This window comes from Emys orbicularis, chromosome 11 (assembly GCF_028017835.1).
Source record: "Emys orbicularis isolate rEmyOrb1 chromosome 11, rEmyOrb1.hap1, whole genome shotgun sequence".
Lineage (NCBI taxonomy): Eukaryota > Metazoa > Chordata > Testudines > Emydidae > Emys > Emys orbicularis.
Window position 1 is genome coordinate 36,418,514 of NC_088693.1, and position 19,386 is coordinate 36,437,899.

Below are 19,386 nucleotides of genomic sequence, written 5' to 3' on the forward strand. Positions count from 1 at the left end.
TTGAGTTTAAGGTCCTTGTCTTTCCTTGCTCTTGGCTTTAAGCCTAGACAGTGGGAGCATTTCTGGGAGATGTGTCTCTCCCAGGCAACGGATACACGGTGCATGGCCATCCGTTATAGAGAAGGCAGCCCCGCATGACACACACACTTAAACCCAGAGGAGCCAGGCATAAGGGTGAGGGAGCAGCTTCCCTGATGTAGGGTGGGTGACCAGATGTCCCAATTTTATAGGGACAGTCCCGATATTTGAGGCTTTCTCTGACATAGGCAACTATTACCCCCCACCCTGTCCCGATTTTTCACACTTGCTGTCTGGTCACCCTACCCTGACGGGAATTGGGGAAAACAAAAAAAAATTAATTAATTTTTTTTTAAGGATGAAAGAGAAGAAAAGAAAATGAAGGAGGAGACGGAAAACAGATAAGAGACTATCTAAATAACGAAGTGAGCTCTACTAACTGTTCCATTCCAGACCGCATGTGGTAGAGAAGGAACTGAGGGTGGTCGGACTGCACAGCGCTATTTATACTACCCGCGCACAGCGCTGGGGAGGGAAGGTGTGCATGTGCGGTCCAACAGGCACTGCTATTGAAGATCTCCAACTCCAGACACAGAGGCGCTGCTGCACCTACAGTGGAGCACCCATGGGGACATCACTCAAAGAAGAAGTGTGAATATGCAGAGCCCTCTTGAAGAACTCCGGTTACAGGTAAACGACATCCATTTCATCTTCAACTGGCTCTGCATATTCCCACTTATGGGAAATATTGGTAAGTCATGCTAAGACTAATCTGGAAGTGGGAACAGAATAAAGACAGAAGCTCTGCCTTGCCAAATCTAGCATCTGCTCTAGAAGACAAATCCAGAGCACAGCACTTGGTGAAGGTGTATACTCAAGTCCAGGTGGCAGATCTGCAGATCTCAGCTACTGGCATCTACCTCAGACAAGTGAAAGAAGTAGCCACAGCTCTAGTAGAATGTGATTGAATCGAAGCAGGTACCGGAACTTTTGCTAGAGTGTAAAACTCAGCAATACATTTGCTTAATCCAGAGAGAAACTGCGGGAAGAAACCGTATGCCCCATGTTGTTCTCAGCATATGAAACAGTCTGGATGTTTTATAAAAACTTTTGAAGGGTGAGAGCCCTTCAAGCATCCAATGTATGAAGAACTGATTCTCTTAGAATGTGGCTCAGGGGAAAAATGGTAAATTAATAGACAGAATAATGTGAAAATGAGACACCACCTTCAGTAAGAACTGAGGATCAGGTCTAAGGACTATCTTGTCCTTAAGAAAAGTAGTAAAAGGTGGATCTGCCACAGATACACTCTGCTGGCTGATGTCATTGCAATAATTAAGGTCTTTTTCATAGATAAATGATGAAACAAAATACTCAGCTAATGGCTTGAATGGAGATTTTACCACCGTGGTCAAAACCAAATTGAGGTCACAGGAAGGGACAGAGTCTCTAGCTGGAGGATACATATTTGAGAAACCTTTCATAAATGTTTTAACCAAAGCATAAACAGTGATCTACCATCAACTAAAGTATGATACACAGAGATGACTGCCAAAAGAACCTTTAAAGAAGAGTTAGACAACCCTTGATTTAAATACATTAAGTAATCCAGAATACACGGAATAGAAGCCGATAAAAAAAAATGAGACTTCCTCTGCATCCATACCTGAAATCTGGACCACCTTCAGATGATAGCAATTTCTAGTGTACCGTTTTGTAGAGTTAACTATTAAGTCCTGCACAGATGAAGAACATGACTGCTCAAGCACAGAAAGAATCAAAGTCCGATCACTCATGACAGGTGAAGAAACTGTGGGTCTGGATAAAAAATCCTGTCCCTCTCCTGGGACATCTGGAGACAGAGGGAGATGCATAAAGACTCTGTCAGATAGCTGAAGGAGAACTATAAACCACTGCTGACATGCCCAGGCTGGGGCAATGAGTTTCCTGATACATCTTTCTTATCACCTACTGTACCAAGAAAAAGGGAGGCATAGACATTTAGGCATATAAGACCCCTCCCCCAGTGCAGCAGGAAAGCATCTAACAGAGAGAGACTGTCCGTACCTTCTCTGAAACAGAAACAAAGACATTTTCTGTTGAACCTCCTTGTGAACAGATCTACAATTGTCAACCCTACCTGGAAAATATGGTCTGTACCAACTAATCCTTCAAGGTCCACTTGTGCATCTGATCTGTCTCCTCTGACAAATTCATTGCTACAGGATAAACGTCTTGGTGGATGCACTAATACCACAGATTTACTGCCTCTGCACACAAGGGAGTGGAGCAAACAGCCCCCTGCCTGTTGATGTAATACACCACCAATAGACTGTATGTTACTACCTGTACAATATTTCCTTGCAGATGCAGAAGGAATGATCGGAGTCAGATGAACAGCTCTTAGTTCCGGTGCGTTGATTTGCAACGTTCCCCTTCCTTAGAAGACCAGTGCCCTCAAACTGTTATGTGATTGGAGTATGCCCCCAACCATTGCTTGATGCATCTGAAGTCACTGTCCAGGATGGACCCAGAGGATTGAACTGCACATGCTTCAGCATGTTCATCTTGCTTTATCACCAATCTGGAGAGACTGATATTCTGAGGCCTGGTGATCAATAACTGAAGACTGCCCCAACCTGGACTGTAGACCTGGGACATCCAGTGCTGCATAGGTCTCATTTTCAGATGGGCAAACAGAATCATGTGGTAGAACCTTATCCTCTGTGTGGGGCAACTTTAATAGACATTGCCTCATTTTGAAAAATCTGTCCTCTGGCAGAAAAGATCTCCCATCTACTAAGTCCAATAACTAATCCCTTGTTTAGGACAGAGGATCAACTTTGGGATGTTAAGAAAGAACCTAGGTCTGAGAAAAGATTGGTCATGGTGACTATGTGGCTCAAAAGGCCCTCATGCACAGCATCCTATAGTAGCCAATCGTCCAAGTAAGGGTAAACAAAAATACCCTGATTCTTCAGATATGCTTCCACAATGGAGAGGCACTCAGTAAGTACCCTGAGTGCGGTGGAAAGGCCAAATGGGAACACCTTCTGGAAATGGCAGCCAGCCACCACAATTCAAAGATACTTTTGATGGTTTTGGCAAACTGCAATACAGAATCAAGTGTCCTTTAGATTAAGAGTTGTGAGCCAATCCAGAATTGACAGCAAAAGGATTATGGAGGCCAGGGTCAACATATGGAACTGAAACTTCCAGATGTACTTGTTCAATTCCCTTCAGTCTAATATTGGTCAAAACCCTCCATCCTTCTTTTGAACCAGAAAATATTGGGAGCCTGACCCCTTCTATAAGTGGGGACCCCTCAACTGCTCCTATCCAAAGCAACTTTCCCACTTCTGCAAGAAAATTCGCTTTATGAGAGGGGTCCCTGAAGCGGGAGGCAGTCTTTGGAATTCTACAATCTTTAAGATCCATTGGTCTGAGGTAATTTGTCTCCGTCTATGAATGAAGTGGGCTAGCCTGTCTCCAAAGGAAGGGGTAGAAAAGGGCTGCTTCTAGACTCTCGATCCTCTTGTCAAAACGGAGACTTGGCATTTTGGGACGAGGGCGCTGACAAAGCAGCGGACTGTTTGGATTTGGATCCTTGTTTGAAAGGCCTCTTTCTATAATGGCTCTGAGAGTCTGCAGTTTGTTGATATTGTTGTCTGGTGACTAGACAAAGAGTAGGACACTAAAAGCCAGGAGTAGTGCTGCCTCTGTTATTGGAAAGAGGAAGTGGAGGGCCTCATTTGAGTAGCTGGGATCAACCCCAGAGACTGAGCTGTTGATCTCATGTCTTTTAGTTTTTCTAATAAATTATCATTTTTTTCACTAAAGAGACTCTCCCCTTCAAAAGGGTGATCTTCCAGCTTACTTCTAGTGTCCATAGCTAGAGAGGAGGACTGAAGCCTCCTGATAGTATTGGTTGATGCCAATGCTCTGGCAGCAGAGTCCAAAGCATCAAAGGAGGCCCTGAGGGAAAGTTTGGCTACATTCTGATCCTCCAATAAGATGATGTTGGCCAACATTTTTCCCATAGCTGGAATTGATAATGTGCCATAACTGCCTGATAATTGACCACATTGATACAAAGGGATGAGGAGAACACCCCTCTCTTCAGTGAATCAGTCGTTTTCCCCTCTGTCATTTGGAGTGGAGTGTGATTTTCCTGATCCTGCCCTATTGTTGGCAGCAGCCACTACCAGCGGATTGGGTAGGTATAGAAATAAGAGAATTCTTCACAAGGTATCTGGTATAGTTTGTCCTCCTTCTTAGAGATGAATTGACAAGAGACAGGATTGGACCATGCAGATTTGGCCAGCTGTAACAACCCATTCAGGATGGTGAGTGATAGCCTATTCTTGGCAATAGCACTGAGGATATCAGATATCGGGTGGGAAGTCTTTTCCATCAGTACCACTGGGAGAGAAAGTGGAAACCATATGATCCACCAAATCGTGAAAGTGCACAGCATTCTTGGAAGGAAAGGAGGTAGGAGCCACCCTCCACAAGTTCATCCAGTGATAGGTCAGGCTCAAAGTCTGTTTCTAAACTCTCTCTTTGTCAGTCTCCTGAGACAGAGTATCAGGAATCACTATCTGTAGTGTCAACTGATCCAGATGAGTTGGATCCGAGGATCTTTAAGTTTTCAGATTCTTTGTAGATAAAATGTCACCTTTCCATCCAAGTGGAAGATAAATGAAGAGGTCCTGAGGAGGCTCCCAATAAGGCCACAGGCCCTGAATTTCCAGTATGTCCAACAACTGGAGGTTGGGAACATGCCAACAGGGCGTGCACAAAAGGGTGGTCCAAACTTCGCTACAGGTCTCTGCATTCTTCCTCTCTCCTCCTCCTGGAAGGTTCCATGTCAGGATGTGAGAAAATACATACTGGGGATAGTAACAGACCAGGAGGGAGGGATCCAGCTTTTTGGGGAGACCCTGTAGGCGTCCTAAGAGAAGGGATCAGGAAGTGTTCTGGGGAAGAATCAGCAACTGGTCTCTTCTTCCTAACAGGAAACAAAGATGATGACCCTGGAACCAAGGAAACATCTCCTCTTAGGTACTGTGTGCTTTACGTCTGAATCTGAGGCATGCACTGGAGCTGAAAGGTGAACTTGGACTGCCACAGTGACAGAACTTTCTGGAACCGAAGAAGTAGCTGGAAACAAAACAGAGACCAGGTCAAGAAACAACAGTGGAGCTAAAGATTTGGACATCATCTGATCCGGTGGGCTCATCTCCTTAGTTACTGAAGCTGAAGGTGGAATAGATCTCTGCTTCAGAATCATGGTTGCCCTATCAAAATCAAATGGATCCGATAGCTCTTATGAGCAGGAAATGACATTGCTAACATTGGCGGTTTTGCTTCTATCCTTTTTCCTTGGTGCCGCAGGATCTAAGACTGTAGGTGCTGATGGCCCTAGTTCAGAGGCACTACTTACATCCATCCTCCAGGATCTGGAAATGACCCTGGTCCTACAGCCACAGGGATTATGTCAGGATAGGATTGCTCTCAGAGCACTGGAGAGGGTGGCTGAACTGGTTCTTGACTTTTCTTCTGGAACCAGGATGGTTGGATCCAACCATGCTACCCTCGGTTTGGACTTGTATTGGCTCAGAAGGATTGACTGAAGGAGCACAGGAACTGAGCCTGGGCCCAACAGGTGCTGTGGCTTCTTGGAACCCTACATTGACCAGAACCAATGGAGGGCACCAGAGCCAAGGCTGACTCTTTAGACCTTGGAGCCGAAGTCTGAATAGGTCCAGAGGGCCCAACCTTGAGGGCTTCCTTAACCAGAAAGAGTTGCAGACGAGTCTCCCTGTCCTTATGGTCTCTGGGAGATGAAAGTCTGGCAGACTGAACATCCAGAAGGCGAGCAGCCTTCTCCCAGATACTTCAGGCACTGCATGTAGTCATTTGATATCAAGAACACAGCCAGGCAGGAAGCGCACATCTTAAACCTTGGCTTTTTAACTTTTTCATTTTCACCATACCCTGAAATCGTAAAGCCACCCTAACTATTTATTGACTTTCTATAAGCCAGTCATTCTCAACCTATTTATCACTGTGGGCCGCACATACGGCCCACAATGTGTTACCTGGGCCACAGACTGAGAACCACAGCAAGCCCCTCCACGAATCCCTTTCCCACAGACCCCTATGCCCAGTGCCTCCTGCCCAAAGATCCCTCCACAAAGTGGGGCCAGGAGTGGAGCCCTGGGTGGTGGTGTCGGGCGGCAGGGACTCTGGACCCTACTGAGTGGGGCAGGGCGATAGCCCTGACCCTGGCTGCGCGGGGCCGAGTGGCAGACTAGACCCTGACCCCGCAGAGCTGGCCGGCAGCCCTGACCCTGGACCCTGCAGGGCTGGCTGGCAGCTGTAGGGTCGGCTGGCGACCCCGACATGCCAGGCCAGGAGACCAGACCCCTGCGCTGGGCAGCCAGGAACCCAGACCCCACTCTGGGTGATCTTTAGCACACAGCTGGGCCGCATGCGGCTCAATGGGTTGAGAACCGCTGCTATAAGCTATCTCCAACTATCTTGGAAGAAACAAGACTCTGGCTTCAAAGAGACAAGAGGGGTTCGCATCTGTCCTGCCAGATGGTTGGAAAAAACTGAGGTGGGGAGGGCGCTCCACCCACTATATATATATGGCCTTGTCCTCCGTATGTCAGAATGTTCAGGGGACGGGTGGGGGTGCGAGAGCACTCTAGCTGATACTGCTAGAAGAGGGTTATACTGCAAGGCACCACAAGGTGATGCAGTACCCATAATCTGTAGAGCCCTTAGAAAGAACTGTGGTTCTTTAGATGTGTTGTCTACACAGATTCCACTCATGGCCTGCATGTATCCTATGAGCACAAGACTGGATTCTTTCTGAGCAGCAGTGTTTGCTGGGGCCACACCTATGCCTTCCTACCCTACACCTCCCCCCAACCCCGCCCCAGTTCCTTCATCATCCAGAATTCAGGAGGAGTAGGACTCTGTAGTAGCAGAGAAGGAGGGCAGGTTAGAATCTTTGTGGACAATACATTTCGAAGAACCAGTTTCTATCAGTAAGTAACCATTCAATCATCTTTGAGGGATTGTCCATGTGGATTCCACTCTCAGTAACTAACAAACAGTTGTCTATTTTCTGGGAAGTGGGTATAAGAAATCCTATTTCATCCAATATGACACCCAATCTGAAAACATGTACAAGGTAATAGTGAGTGGTAAATGGGTATACGATTTCAGGTATGGAAACATTCCCCAACAAGGCATGCTGCCTCTACCATAGTGGAATGAGCTCTAATATGACTGAATGAATCCTGTATGACTAGCAAGTTACTATGCTACTGGAGACCCACTTGGATGATCTCTGTGGTTTAAATCAGTGTATGTACCCAGCAGACACCATATGGACATGTCCTCCTGCCTGAGTCTGAGGAGGACTGCATCAATTTCTCCCACAGCAAGACTTCTTGCCTCCCTGGCTCTCTGGGTGTGCTTGCAGAAAGAATGACACATGGAAAGAACAACACATCAGGCATCGAGAGTGTCCATTCTTGATAGCCACTGCAGCATCACACAGGGACAGGTCATCCTGATCCTGATGACCTTGCTTCTGCTATGATTTAGTACCCTTGTCTGGTGGGGATGGGGATGGGATAAGGGGGTCCTAAGCTAAATAAAATGTAAGCTATATATATATATGTTTATATGCCATTAAATGAAACAATTGCTAACTATACTAAATCCGAATAATAAAAGATGAATTGCTCAGTGCATGAGTGAAACAGACACTACCCAGGATTGTCTTAAAGCCATGGGTAGTCAGAAGGTACTGAGCCCACTCCACCCTTTATATCCGCAGATGGGGGGATGTAAGGGCAACTCAGACATAGTGTCCATTGGGGTTGCACCTGTTAGTCAAAAATAAGCTGATGTCATGCACCTGAGGTGCATGTCCACAAAGAATGGATTCTGTGTGGACAATCACTCGGAGAAGAAGATATTCTTAAAAATAAAAAGTCAATGAAATCCATTACTGGAACATAAGAAACCAACTATGGGTGACCAACTACAGGTGAAAGTACTAAAATTCTGAAGGAAGTCTATCCTGTCAGCTTAACATCTCCAGAGGAGTATAGAAATAAGCAACAAACTGCTCACAGTTATGGGTTCTAATTTTAAGAAGTGCTGAATCTGCATCTCCACTTCAACTAAGTTGTGGGTGATCAGCATTTCAGAACATCAAGCCCTATCTTTTTAAATATAGTGGAAGTAATTGCAACAGGCTCAGCCAAAAGGAAGTCACAGAATATATGGCATGTACAAGTGCAAAGCAAGATATTAATTATTCATTGTTTTAGCACCAAGGGATGAAAAAAAAACCTTTTAAAAAGGTAATGGGCAGAAGAAAGCTAGAGTATTTATGGGCTATAGGATTTTTTTTCTTTTTCTTTTTTGCAATAAGAAGCATACAACTCACAAAGCAAACCTGCAATGGCTGAGTTTTAGCTAAGTGCGTGGGTAAACATGGAACCCTGATAGTATGAAGAAATACCTATTTTTGCACATCTCACAATTAGATCATTCATACTTAGCTGTTACTTTTAGTGGGTCTGTTCAATGAATTACTGATATCTGGGATTCATTTTTCCTGGATTTGGGACAGACACAATCACAGAAAACCTGTGACAGCTGTTAGCCCTCAATATTTTTCTTCTCCTCAAATGTAATCCTTATCTTGTATTTTAGGATCAATCTGACTACCTCTGACAAACTTATTTGTTACCTCAAATGCAGACGAGACAGCTGTACTTTGTCTGGTTTGGTTCAAGGGCTTGACATTCAGTTCATGCTCAGCAGCTCTAGACATGGTGACAATTTACAAAAAACTATTTGAGATTCAAATAATCCAAATAATCCATTGTGTGTGCTCTAAATGGTGGTTTGCTGCCCCAATTTGCTTCACAGTGAGAAGAGTTAGAACACAAAACAGAGTATTTCCTCTAAAAATCAAATATAGGTGGGTAGTTCTAGAAAACCAACAAAAACAACCAGAATAACACATAAGACCAGAATTACCCATGGGTTCTTCCTCTTCTAGAAGTCAAAGTCAAATAAATGCTTCAAGGTAGATCAGGAAATATTCTTAAAGGGACTATGTAAAATTGACACCTTTTTGTTTAACAGATCTGCCTCTTGTGGGTAATCAGTAAGATTTTAACAGGCAAAGGAAATTTTACTTCTTTTCACTCCTGTTAGCACTACAAGAGAATGAATTAAGGTTCTCTTCTGCCACGTGCATCATTCATGGAATTGCTAACTAATTTCCAGTTGCAGAACCTTTATTCATGTCAGAGCTAGAAACAACACAAACTGACTTTCAGATGTCTGGTTGAGTTTGTCTGGTGTAGCCAGGGGGTTGCCTCCCGAGCGCCCCCTTGTGGCCTGCAGCACCCACCTCTGTTTCCTTGTCAATGAGGTAACATTGAGTTCCCTTTGGTAGCCCACAAAGAGAAGCCAAACACTCTGCTTTACATCAGCGCTTTGCTCTTTAATGGAGCCTTCTGGAAAAGTACTTTAACAACAGTTTACAGGTTCTTACCTCAGAACCCAGACAAAACTTAAAAGTCCTAAAACAAAAAGTCTCTGGTTTCAGCAACAGTCCCTTCTGTAAGGCCTCAGGCTTGCTCAGGGTCTCTCGCAAACCTCCCTGCCTGGAGAGTTTTGAAGCATTTTGCCTGCCTTTTCAGTCTCTTTCAGTGCTCCCCCTGCCTACAACAGATCTGTAGTCCTGTCTTTCTCTCTCTCTCTCTGGAGCTCTCTGTTGCTCTTTTATAATGGAATCACCTGATCCCTCTGAGGTGTGCCTGCTTAGTAACTAGAGTTGGCTGGCCCCAAGCTGCTAGCCCTCAAAGGGGTACAGACAAACTGTCTCACTGTTACAGATTGGCAGATGGATGGATGGATGGACAAACACACACATGCACCCTGGCACGTGGGATTTTCAAAAATGCCTAATTGACTTAGGAGTACAAGGTCCACTGAAAGTGAAAAGTTTTTATAAATCCTACCAAACAGCTAATACTTGTAACCTATGCAAACACATAGAAATCATATAGTACACCTCAAAATGATTTTTAGAGCCACTTTTCACAGTATAATCATAATTTTAAATCTGTTTTGTAAGATAAAATAAATCAGAAATGAATTCTACTTTAATTAGAAGTTGTATTCACATATCACAACACATTTTGACAGACTTACCAGGTTTCCTACTGAAAGCACATTGTGGAAGTGTTTAGTCATTGGATAATATTCCATGGCCATAAACAGTGTGTTTAAAACAATGCAGATGGTAATAGCAAGATCAACAAATGGATCCATCACAATCAAACTAACAATATGTTTTACTTTTAACCAAGGAGCCCAACAGTCCCAGATCAAGAAAGTGTTGGCAAATTTATACCAGCATGGTGGGCATTTCTGCCTGGATTCTTCAAGTTCTAGAGGAAGAGAAATGTGTAAAAACAAAGTGAAGACAAATATCTACTGATTCTACTTTATATTTTTATATCTCAATTTAAGGTTTAAAAGTGGGGAAAAGGCCAATGAAAACTATGGGTTGAAATTTGCAAACTAAATTCAAATTTTTAAGCCTTGTACACTTTGAGGCTTATCTTTTAGGGCTTGGCATGAGATGTGTGAATGAGGAATTGAGTCATTCTAATCAGTCAATGAAAATATTTGAATCAGGAAAACAATGGTACAAGTAGCAATACTACATGTGGGGGATGCTGCAATGCTCGAAACAAGAATATAGTGATGGGTTCAAGAGGTAGGTTGAAGAAGCCTTATTAGGATTTGAGTATGGTATTAATGTTGCAGGTGTAGGCAGCGTAGGAATAGAAAAAAAAACAAAACACCACCAGAAAAGGGGCCTGGAGGAAATAGGCTTAAATTTATCTTAATTGAAGAAACTTCTGTTTTCTTTTGCGTTTCTCTTTTCTCTTTTTATTATTTTACTTATTTAATTTAAAAGGTTCTTCCATTCTAAGATCAAAATGTTTCAAGACCAGCCTCCAATACTTCAATCCATTCAGAAATCTAAATTACCTACTTGCATGAAACAAACAAACAAACAAGAAAATAGGGCTGGATTAACTTCACTGAGGTTTTGTAAACCTTTCAAACTATTTTGGGGATTTGCAAAGCTAGTTTTATTTTATTAACATTTTCTTCCTATTAGTTTAATCCATGTTTTTTACTTTCAAGAATATATTTAATTCATAGAAACAAGCATTTTCCAGTTAACAGGAATCTTATGCTAATTATTAGGAGCAAACACCATCCCATGCCAATAACTAGGCTAACAAAAGTGGATGACCAATATAAAGAAGATACGCTTTAATCTATGTCGAATAATTTTTTCTTCCCCTCTATTCCTATCATTTTCACTGTATCCAATTTTCCCTATGTTCATTTGTTTTTAATAGGATATTTCTTCTCTGCCCCTCTTTTTAGTCTCCTCAATGCAACCATAAACTTAACACCTTTGCTTAATTTCAGACTCAATTGAAAGTAAATTCATCCATCTGTGGTTTTGTTCCTGTTTTTTTAAACACACCTTCCATTGTGTTTGTGAGTATGCTGGCTATACTCATTGCTCTGTGCCTTATAGTTGGATCTTCCAGCAAATCCATTGATATTTTATAAGAACTTGACCTCCTCTTCTTTGTTTCTATTTCTGAAGTGGTGCTCTGCAAATTAGAGATAGATTAATTAAATTAAATTCAGAAATATTGTAAGCAGACACCAAACATTTCTATAATGAATCTGAGCTCCAAGGAACTCATGCTACATGCACCTTCATATTTATGCAATGTATTATGTCAGACTTTTATTTGTAATATTAACCTACCATATTCAAAAAGTATTGTTTAGTTATTTCCAAAGTGTATTTCTGGACACTCCTATTACTGATAACTTATACAGCACTTCACATTTTTGAAGTGCTACACAAACATTAACTTATTAATTCTGAAATCAGTATTATTAATCCCATCTTGCAGATGGGAAAATTGTAAAAGGAAGAAGTTAAGCAACGTGGCCAAGGTAACACAGCAAGTCAATGGCAGAGCTGGAATCAGAAGTCTGGAGGTTTCTGGCTCCCAGTTCCAGGCTTAGTGCACTAGATTAAACTGTCTCATTTTACCCTCTATTTCCAGACTGGATCAAAATGCAAGATACACATGGAAACTAAAATCTCATGTAAGCTAACTTTATGTAATAATTATTTTCCTCTCAACTGAAATTTGTAATGTTTTTCTGTCAATTTATTATTGCTCTCGTGACTAGGGCTTCGTGTCTGTTACAGAGGTCGCGGAAGCCATGGGTTCCGTGACTTTCCCGCAACTTCTGCAGTGACCGGTGCAGCTGACCCCAGGGCTGCCCAAGCAGCTGGCCCCGGGGAACAGCCATACCGGCTGCTGCTGGAGTGACTCCACAGCTAACCGCACTGGTACTGCTGGTGTGGCCCTGGGGCCAGTCGCACCGGCCAGTGCCCGGGGCAGCCAGAGCAGCTGCTGCTTGGTGGCCCCTGGCAGCTGGTGCTGCTGGTCCCCCTACCCCAAGTAGCGCCCCTCCCCTCCAGCTAAGATTTAGTCAGGGGTATATAGTGCAAGTCATTGACAGGTCACGGGCCGTGGATTTTTGTTTATTGCCCATGATCTGTCCATGATTTTTATTAAAAATACTGTGACAGACCCAGACCAGTGGGGTACAGGAGTCTGGTAGAAGGCAAATATACTGGCCACTGGATGAATAGTTTTCTGTTCCCTGAGTGACCAGAGCAGGGGCTGCCCTAGAGCAATCAGGAACCTGCTAGAACCAATTAAGCCAGGCAAGCTAATTAAGACACCTGGTGGCCAATTAAGAACTTACTAGAATCAATTATGTCAGGCAGGCTAATCAGGATACCTGGTTTAAAAAGGACCTCCCATCAGTTAGTGGGGGGTGGGCACACAAGGAGGAGGGAGTGAGAAGGTGTGCTGCTGGAGGACTGAAGAGTACAAGTGTGATCAGGCTTCAGGAGGAAGATCCTGCATTAAGGATAAAGAAGGTGCTGGGGGAAGGCCATGGGGAAGTAGCCCAGGGAGTTGTAGCTGTCACGCAGCTGATACAGGGGACATTGTAGACAGCTGCTATCCACAGGGCCATGGGCTGGAACCCAGTGTAGAGGGTGGGCCTGGGTCCCCCCCAACTCCTGATCGGACACAGGAGGAGTTGACCTGGTCTGTGAGAAACACCAGAAGGGAAGGTCTAATTTGGAAATGAATCTGGCCTCTCCCTGACCCACTAGGTGGGACACAGAGACTGTGGGGATTGTTCTCCATTTCCCCCATGCTGGCCAGTGCTGAGGTTAGCTGAGTGAACGGCAGGTTTGAGCCTCTATCAGAAGCAGCCAAATTGAGGGCTGCCGTGAACCTCTGAGGTGAGCAATTCCACCAAAAAGCACAGGACCCACCAAGGCAGAGGAGGAACTTTGTCATAATACCCATGACTAAATTGTAGCCTTACTCATGACTGACTCTTCTTATGAGATATTCACTGTAAAGGGTATCTACTTTTTATCAACTCAAATTCAATTACCAATAAAAGTCTGACTGAACTGAGCCCAAGCATGCCAATTTATTTTTAAGTAAGGAAGGGTAAGGAGGATGAATCTTGAAATTAACACACTGAAGATATACCTGTACTTGCAGTCACGCCCTGCATATACATATAAAGAGACATTGTGTGTGTGTGCAAGCGTGTTTGAAAATTTCTACACTAAAATAAATAAATATTTTTAAGAAAATAAAATGATAACACATGGAGTGCATGATAAGGCTCACATTAAAATTGATATAATTGTCTAATGGTCTGATTTTCTGAATGAGTAAGAGTTCCGGAAAAAAATATTTCATTCCAAGGTCATGTCACATTCACAAAAAGTCTGGACATAGGCACCGATTCCGTGGGTGCTCTGGGGCTGGAGCAACCACGGGGAAAAATTAGTGGGTTCTCAGCACCCACTGGCAGCCATGCTCCCCTCCCCCCCAGCCCCACCTCCTCCCCCCCGAGCGTGCCACGTCCCCATTCCTCCGCCTACCTCCCAGCCGCTGCCAAACAGCTGTTTGTCAGCATTAACAAGCTCCAGGAGGGAGGGGGAGGAGCAGGAATGTGGCGCGCTCAGGGGAGGATGCGGGGAAGAGGCGGGGCAGAGATTTGGGGAAGGAGTTGGAATAGGGGCAGGGAGGGGGCGGAGTTGGGACGGGGACTTTGGGGAAGGGGTTGGAATGGGGACAGGGCAGGGGTGAGAAGAGGCGGGGCGGGGTCTCATGGAAGGGGTGGAGTGGGGGCGGGGCCGGGGGCAGAGGAGGGGTTGAGTACCCAGGGAAAAGCGGGGAAGTCGGTGCCTATGTCTGTGGATACAAGGAGCAGTTTATTGTTCTGTATTGTTTGAAATGATAGCTGACAGGGTGGACAGATTTTCTCAATTTTACCTGCTATAGCATGCCGCATATGTGCTTTCAAAAGATATGCACAGATTCTGGCATTTGGGATGGGCCGTTGCAGGTTGGATTTCATGGTTATGGTCTTCTAACTAATTATGATCCTGTCCCTCCACCTCACACATGCACAGTCCACACCCCTCCCTCCTATGGGCTCTGATGGCCTAAAAGCTCTCCTCCCTGGTTTCAGGATCCTGTCAGAGGGTCCTGGCGCTATGGGATTCTGCTGAACTTTGGTGCTGTTGCTACCTGTAAAGATTTCCTTTGACTAGAGAAATCCCAGGATGAGGTTCTCCAGAACACATTGCACACTAGATCCCTTTGTTCATCCTTCCCTCCCCATTAAAATCTGGCATGCTTCTAGGTAGCGTAACCTTAGTGCGAAAAATTTAATCAGAGCATTTCTGAGACCATGTGCACACACATTTGTACACAGACATGGGAAGAGAGAGGAAAGTTAGGGACTAGTAAGAAGCTTGTCAGGAAACAGAGACAGAGGGAGTTTGAGAGTGAAGGAAATAATTGGATGTAATGAGAAAAAGGGAAGGAGGGGATATACAAATGTTTAGGAAGCCAAATGTCTGAATTTTGGGTCCTGAAACAGAACTAAAAATAGCCCATTATGCATGCTATTCAGTATTCAGTTCTGTACACATCCTTACTGCAGACGTAGACACTAAATGTTCAATAAATTTGGTATTTCAGCCTATTAGTTCAGAGTGTGTTTGCAAGTACATATAGTAAGTTCCGGATTAATATATAAAATCATTTTAGACCTATTTTATTATACTAAAAGTTATTGCGGGATGCAGTAACATTCACAATTTGGCCAACCAGGGATCATTCCCAAAGGATTTCATTCTGTAGAAACACAGGCTGATGCAGTAACAAAAGGCCATCATGCCTGAACTATTTAAAACTTCCTTACATTGTCATCAGTAGTTGGTTTATCTATTATCACCTCTGGCAGAAGCTGTCCAGTAGGCGACAAGAGTGATGTTTGTCCACCAACCAAGGAAACCACTCCATTGCAGTCCACAGTACTATGCATCTTCCCGTTCACTGGAAGCCTCCTTGATGACCCACTGCCCTGACTAATGTTACTATTGTGCCGTTCATGTCTGAGTGGCACAAAAAGAGAACCTCTTCTGCTATCATTATCTTCAAAAGTGCTGTGTTCATCATCAGCAAAGTCATTTTCTGATCCTACATCCTTTACTCGACCTCTAAAGCTGAAAAGACTCGTTCTGCTGTTGCGCCTTGGGGAAAACAGGGAGTCACGAATGCTCAGCAAAGACTGTAGGAAAACATAATTAAACTTATTATTTGAAAATTTTAAATATATAAAAACACATTTCAAGGTAAAACCAGTTAACATGCCCTAAAAAGTCTTTTCAAACCAGATTTAAAAAAACAAACACATTTCTGGGGTTGAAATAAAACAGAGAAAGAGTACAGACATAACCACCAGAGATCACTGTTCATCTGAGTTGCTAAATTTAAACCAAAAAGTAATTATTTGAAAAAATCTGCATTAGGCTATGTTACCTTTCACACTATTCTGAGTATCTGGTAAACTTTATGGAAATTCTAGAGACCTATTTGTATTATGCATCCAGGAGGTGAATGCATGGCTGGGCAGATGGTGTCACCAAGAGGGCTTCCGCTTCCTTGACCACGGGGTGATGTTGTTCTGGGAAGAACTGCTGAGTAGAGATGGGGTCCACCTATTGAGGAAGGGGAAGAGTATCTCTAGATACAGACTGGCTAACCTAGTGAGAGAAGGTTTTAAACTAGGTTAATCAGGGGATGGAGACAAAAGCCAACAGGTAAGTCCAAGACATGGAGCCCTAGGAGGGTCAGAATCTGGGGGGAGCATGGACCGTCATAGCAGAGACAAGGGAGAGACAAGAGGGAACATAGAGGGGAAATCAAATCAGTATCTTAGATATCTGTATATTAATGCAAGAAGTATGAGGAATAAACAGGAAGAACTAGAAATACTGATGAATAAACACAACTATGACATCACAGAGACTTGGTGGGATAATACACATGACTGGATCATTGGTATTGAAAGGCACAACTTGATCAGGAAGGGCAGGCAGGGAAAAAAGAAGAAGTGTTGCTTTGTATTTCAAGATGTATACACTTGAACTGAGGTTGAGACAGAAATGTTGAAAGTCTCTGGGTAAGGATAAAAGGGGTAAAAAACAAGGGTGATGTCATGGTAGGGGTCCACTGTAGATCACCTAACCAGGAAAAGAGGTGAATGAGGCTTTTTTAAACAACTAACAAAATCATCCAAAGCACAGAACTAGGTGGTGATGGGGAACTTCAACTACCCAAACATCTGTTAGAAAATAATACAGCAAGACACAGATTATCCAGCAAGTTGGCGACAATTTTTTATTTCAGAAGGTGGAGAAAGCTACTAGGGGACAGGCTGTTCTAGATTTGATTTTGACAAATAGAGAGGAACTAGTTGAGAATTTGAAAGTGGAAGGCAGCTTGGGTGAAAGTCAACATGAAATGGTAGAGTTCATGATTCTAAGGAATGGTAGGAGGGAAAACTGCAAAATAAAGATAATGGATTTCAAGAAAGCAGACTTTAGCAAACTCAGGGAGTTGGTAAGTAAGTTCCCATAGGAAGCAAGTCTAAGGGTATGTCTACACTACGAGAGTAGTTCGATTTTACTTAAATCGAATATGTGGAATCGATATTACAAAATCGAACGTGTGTGTCCACACTAAGGACAGTAATTCGACTTTGTGAGTCCACACTAACGGGGAAAGCGTCGACATTGGAAGCGGTGCACTGTGGGCAGCTATCCCACAGTTCCCGCAGTCCCCGCTGCCCATTGGAATTCTGGGTCGAGCCGCCAATGCCTTCTGGGTAAAAAAATGTGTCGAGGGTGCTTTTGGGTAACTCGTCATCCGTCTGTCACTACCGCCCTCCCTCCCTGAAAGCGCCGGCGGGAAATCAGTTCGCGCACTTTTCTGGTCAGTGACAGCGCGGACGCCACAGCACTGCGAGCATGGAGCCCGCTGCAACCATCGCTGCAGTTATGGCCGTTGTCAACACCTCGCAGCTTATCATCCACCTTTCCCAGAGGCAGATGCAGAGAAATCAGGCAAGGAGGCTACGGCAGCGCGGTGAGGGCCTGAAGTCTGAGAGTGGCACAGACCTGTCAGAAAGCACGGGACCCAGCGCCGAGGACATCACGGTGGCAATGGGTCATGTTGATGTTGTGGAACGGTGATTCTGGGCCCGGGAAACAAGCACGGACTGGTGGGACCGCATAGTGCTGCAGGTCTGGGATGAATCACAGTGGCTGCGAAACTTTCACATGCAGAAGGGGACTTTCATGGAACTTTGTGAGTTGCTGTCCCCTGCCCTGAAGTGCAATGACACCCGGATGCGAGCAGCCCTGACAGTCCAGAAGCGAGTGGCTATAGCCCTCTGGAAGCTTGCAACGCCAGACAGCTACCGGTCAGTCGCGAACCACTTTGGCGTGGGCAAATCTACCGTGGGGGTTGTTGTGATGCAAGTAGCCAACGCAATCGTTGAGGTACTGCTCTCAAAGGTAGTGACCCTGGGAAACGCGCAGGTCATCATAGATGGCTTCGCCGCGATGGGATTCCCAAACTGCGGTGGGGCTATAGATGGAACTCACATCCCTATCCTGGGACCGGACCACCAGGCCAGCCAGTACATTAACAGAAAGGGCTACTTTTCAATGGTGCTGCAAGCACTGGTGGACCATAGGGGACGTTTTACAAACATCAACGTCGGATGGCCGGGCAAGGTTCATGACGCTCGTGTTTTCAGGAACTCAGGTCTGTTTAGGCGGCTGCAGGAAGGTATTTACTTCCCTGACCAGAAAGTAACTCTTGGGGATGTGGAGATGCCTATAGTCATCCTCGGGGACCCAGCCTACCCGCTAATGCCCTGGCTCATGAAGCCCTATACTGGCGCCCTGGACACTGAAAAAGAACTCTTCAACTACCGGCTGAGCAAGTGCAGAATGGTGGTGCAGTGTGCTTTTGGCCGTCTCAAGGGGAGATGGAGAAGCTTACTGACTCGCTGTGATCTCAGCGAAACCAATATCCCCATTGTTATTGCAGCTTGCTGTGTGCTCCACAATCTGTGTGAGAGCAAGGGGGAGACCTTTATGGCGGGGTGGGAGGTTGAGGCAAATAGCCTGGCTGCTGATTACGCCCAGCCAGACAGCCGGGCGATTAGAAGAGCCCAGCGGGACGCGCTGTGCATCCGGGAGGCTTTGAAAGCTAGGTTCCTGAGTGAGCAGGGTAACCTGTGACTTTTAAGTTTGTGTACAGAGAAGCTGAACCTGCCCCCGTTTCTTTACCCACTAAATGTTCTCTATCCTCTCCAGTTACATACCCCGTTCCCCCCCTTCCAACACACGTTTAAAAATAAAATCACTTGAAATTTGTTAACGAACACCGTTTTCTTTATTACTGTTTTCGCGGGAATGTTTTAAACCTGGGATGCAGACTGTGGTGGGGAGCGGGTGTAGTGTAGTGATGCAAATGACGCTTCTAAACTCCAGGAATGACAGGCTCCGCAGTGGTGGACTGGTTGTTTCAATGGAGCCTGCCACCCCTCCTGATCGGGACTCTGTGTGTGTGTGTGTGTGGGCTATGTGACTTTGTGGCAGGGGGAGGACGGTTACAGATCCCCTGCTGCGTGGCTCTGTGATCCAGGATAAGGACCGCTGCATAAGATCTCTAACTGCCCTCCCCCGCCACAAAGTCACAGAGCAACCCCCCCCCCACAGAACATGAAAACCAC

General features: G+C 44.8%; 1 protein-coding gene across 12 annotated transcripts in view; it reads right to left on the reverse strand.

Moving 5' to 3' along the window:
* The window catches only part of LOC135885529 (sodium channel protein type 2 subunit alpha-like), a 165,932-nt gene that overhangs the window by 114,967 nt on the left and 31,579 nt on the right, over positions 1-19,386 (reverse strand). For 6 of the 12 annotated variants that reach the window (XM_065413270.1, XM_065413271.1, XM_065413272.1 and 3 more), the window contains 3 exons: positions 15,532-15,867; positions 11,642-11,774; positions 10,282-10,520 (listed from right to left, as the gene is read on the reverse strand). In XM_065413270.1, coding sequence (XP_065269342.1) covers positions 10,282-10,520; positions 11,642-11,774; positions 15,532-15,867 — 708 coding nt within the window. Of the gene's footprint in view, positions 1-10,281; positions 10,521-11,641; positions 11,775-15,498; positions 15,868-19,386 lie in introns of all 12 variants that reach the window. The other 6 variants (XM_065413274.1, XM_065413273.1, XM_065413266.1 and 3 more) reach the window with 4 other exon arrangements.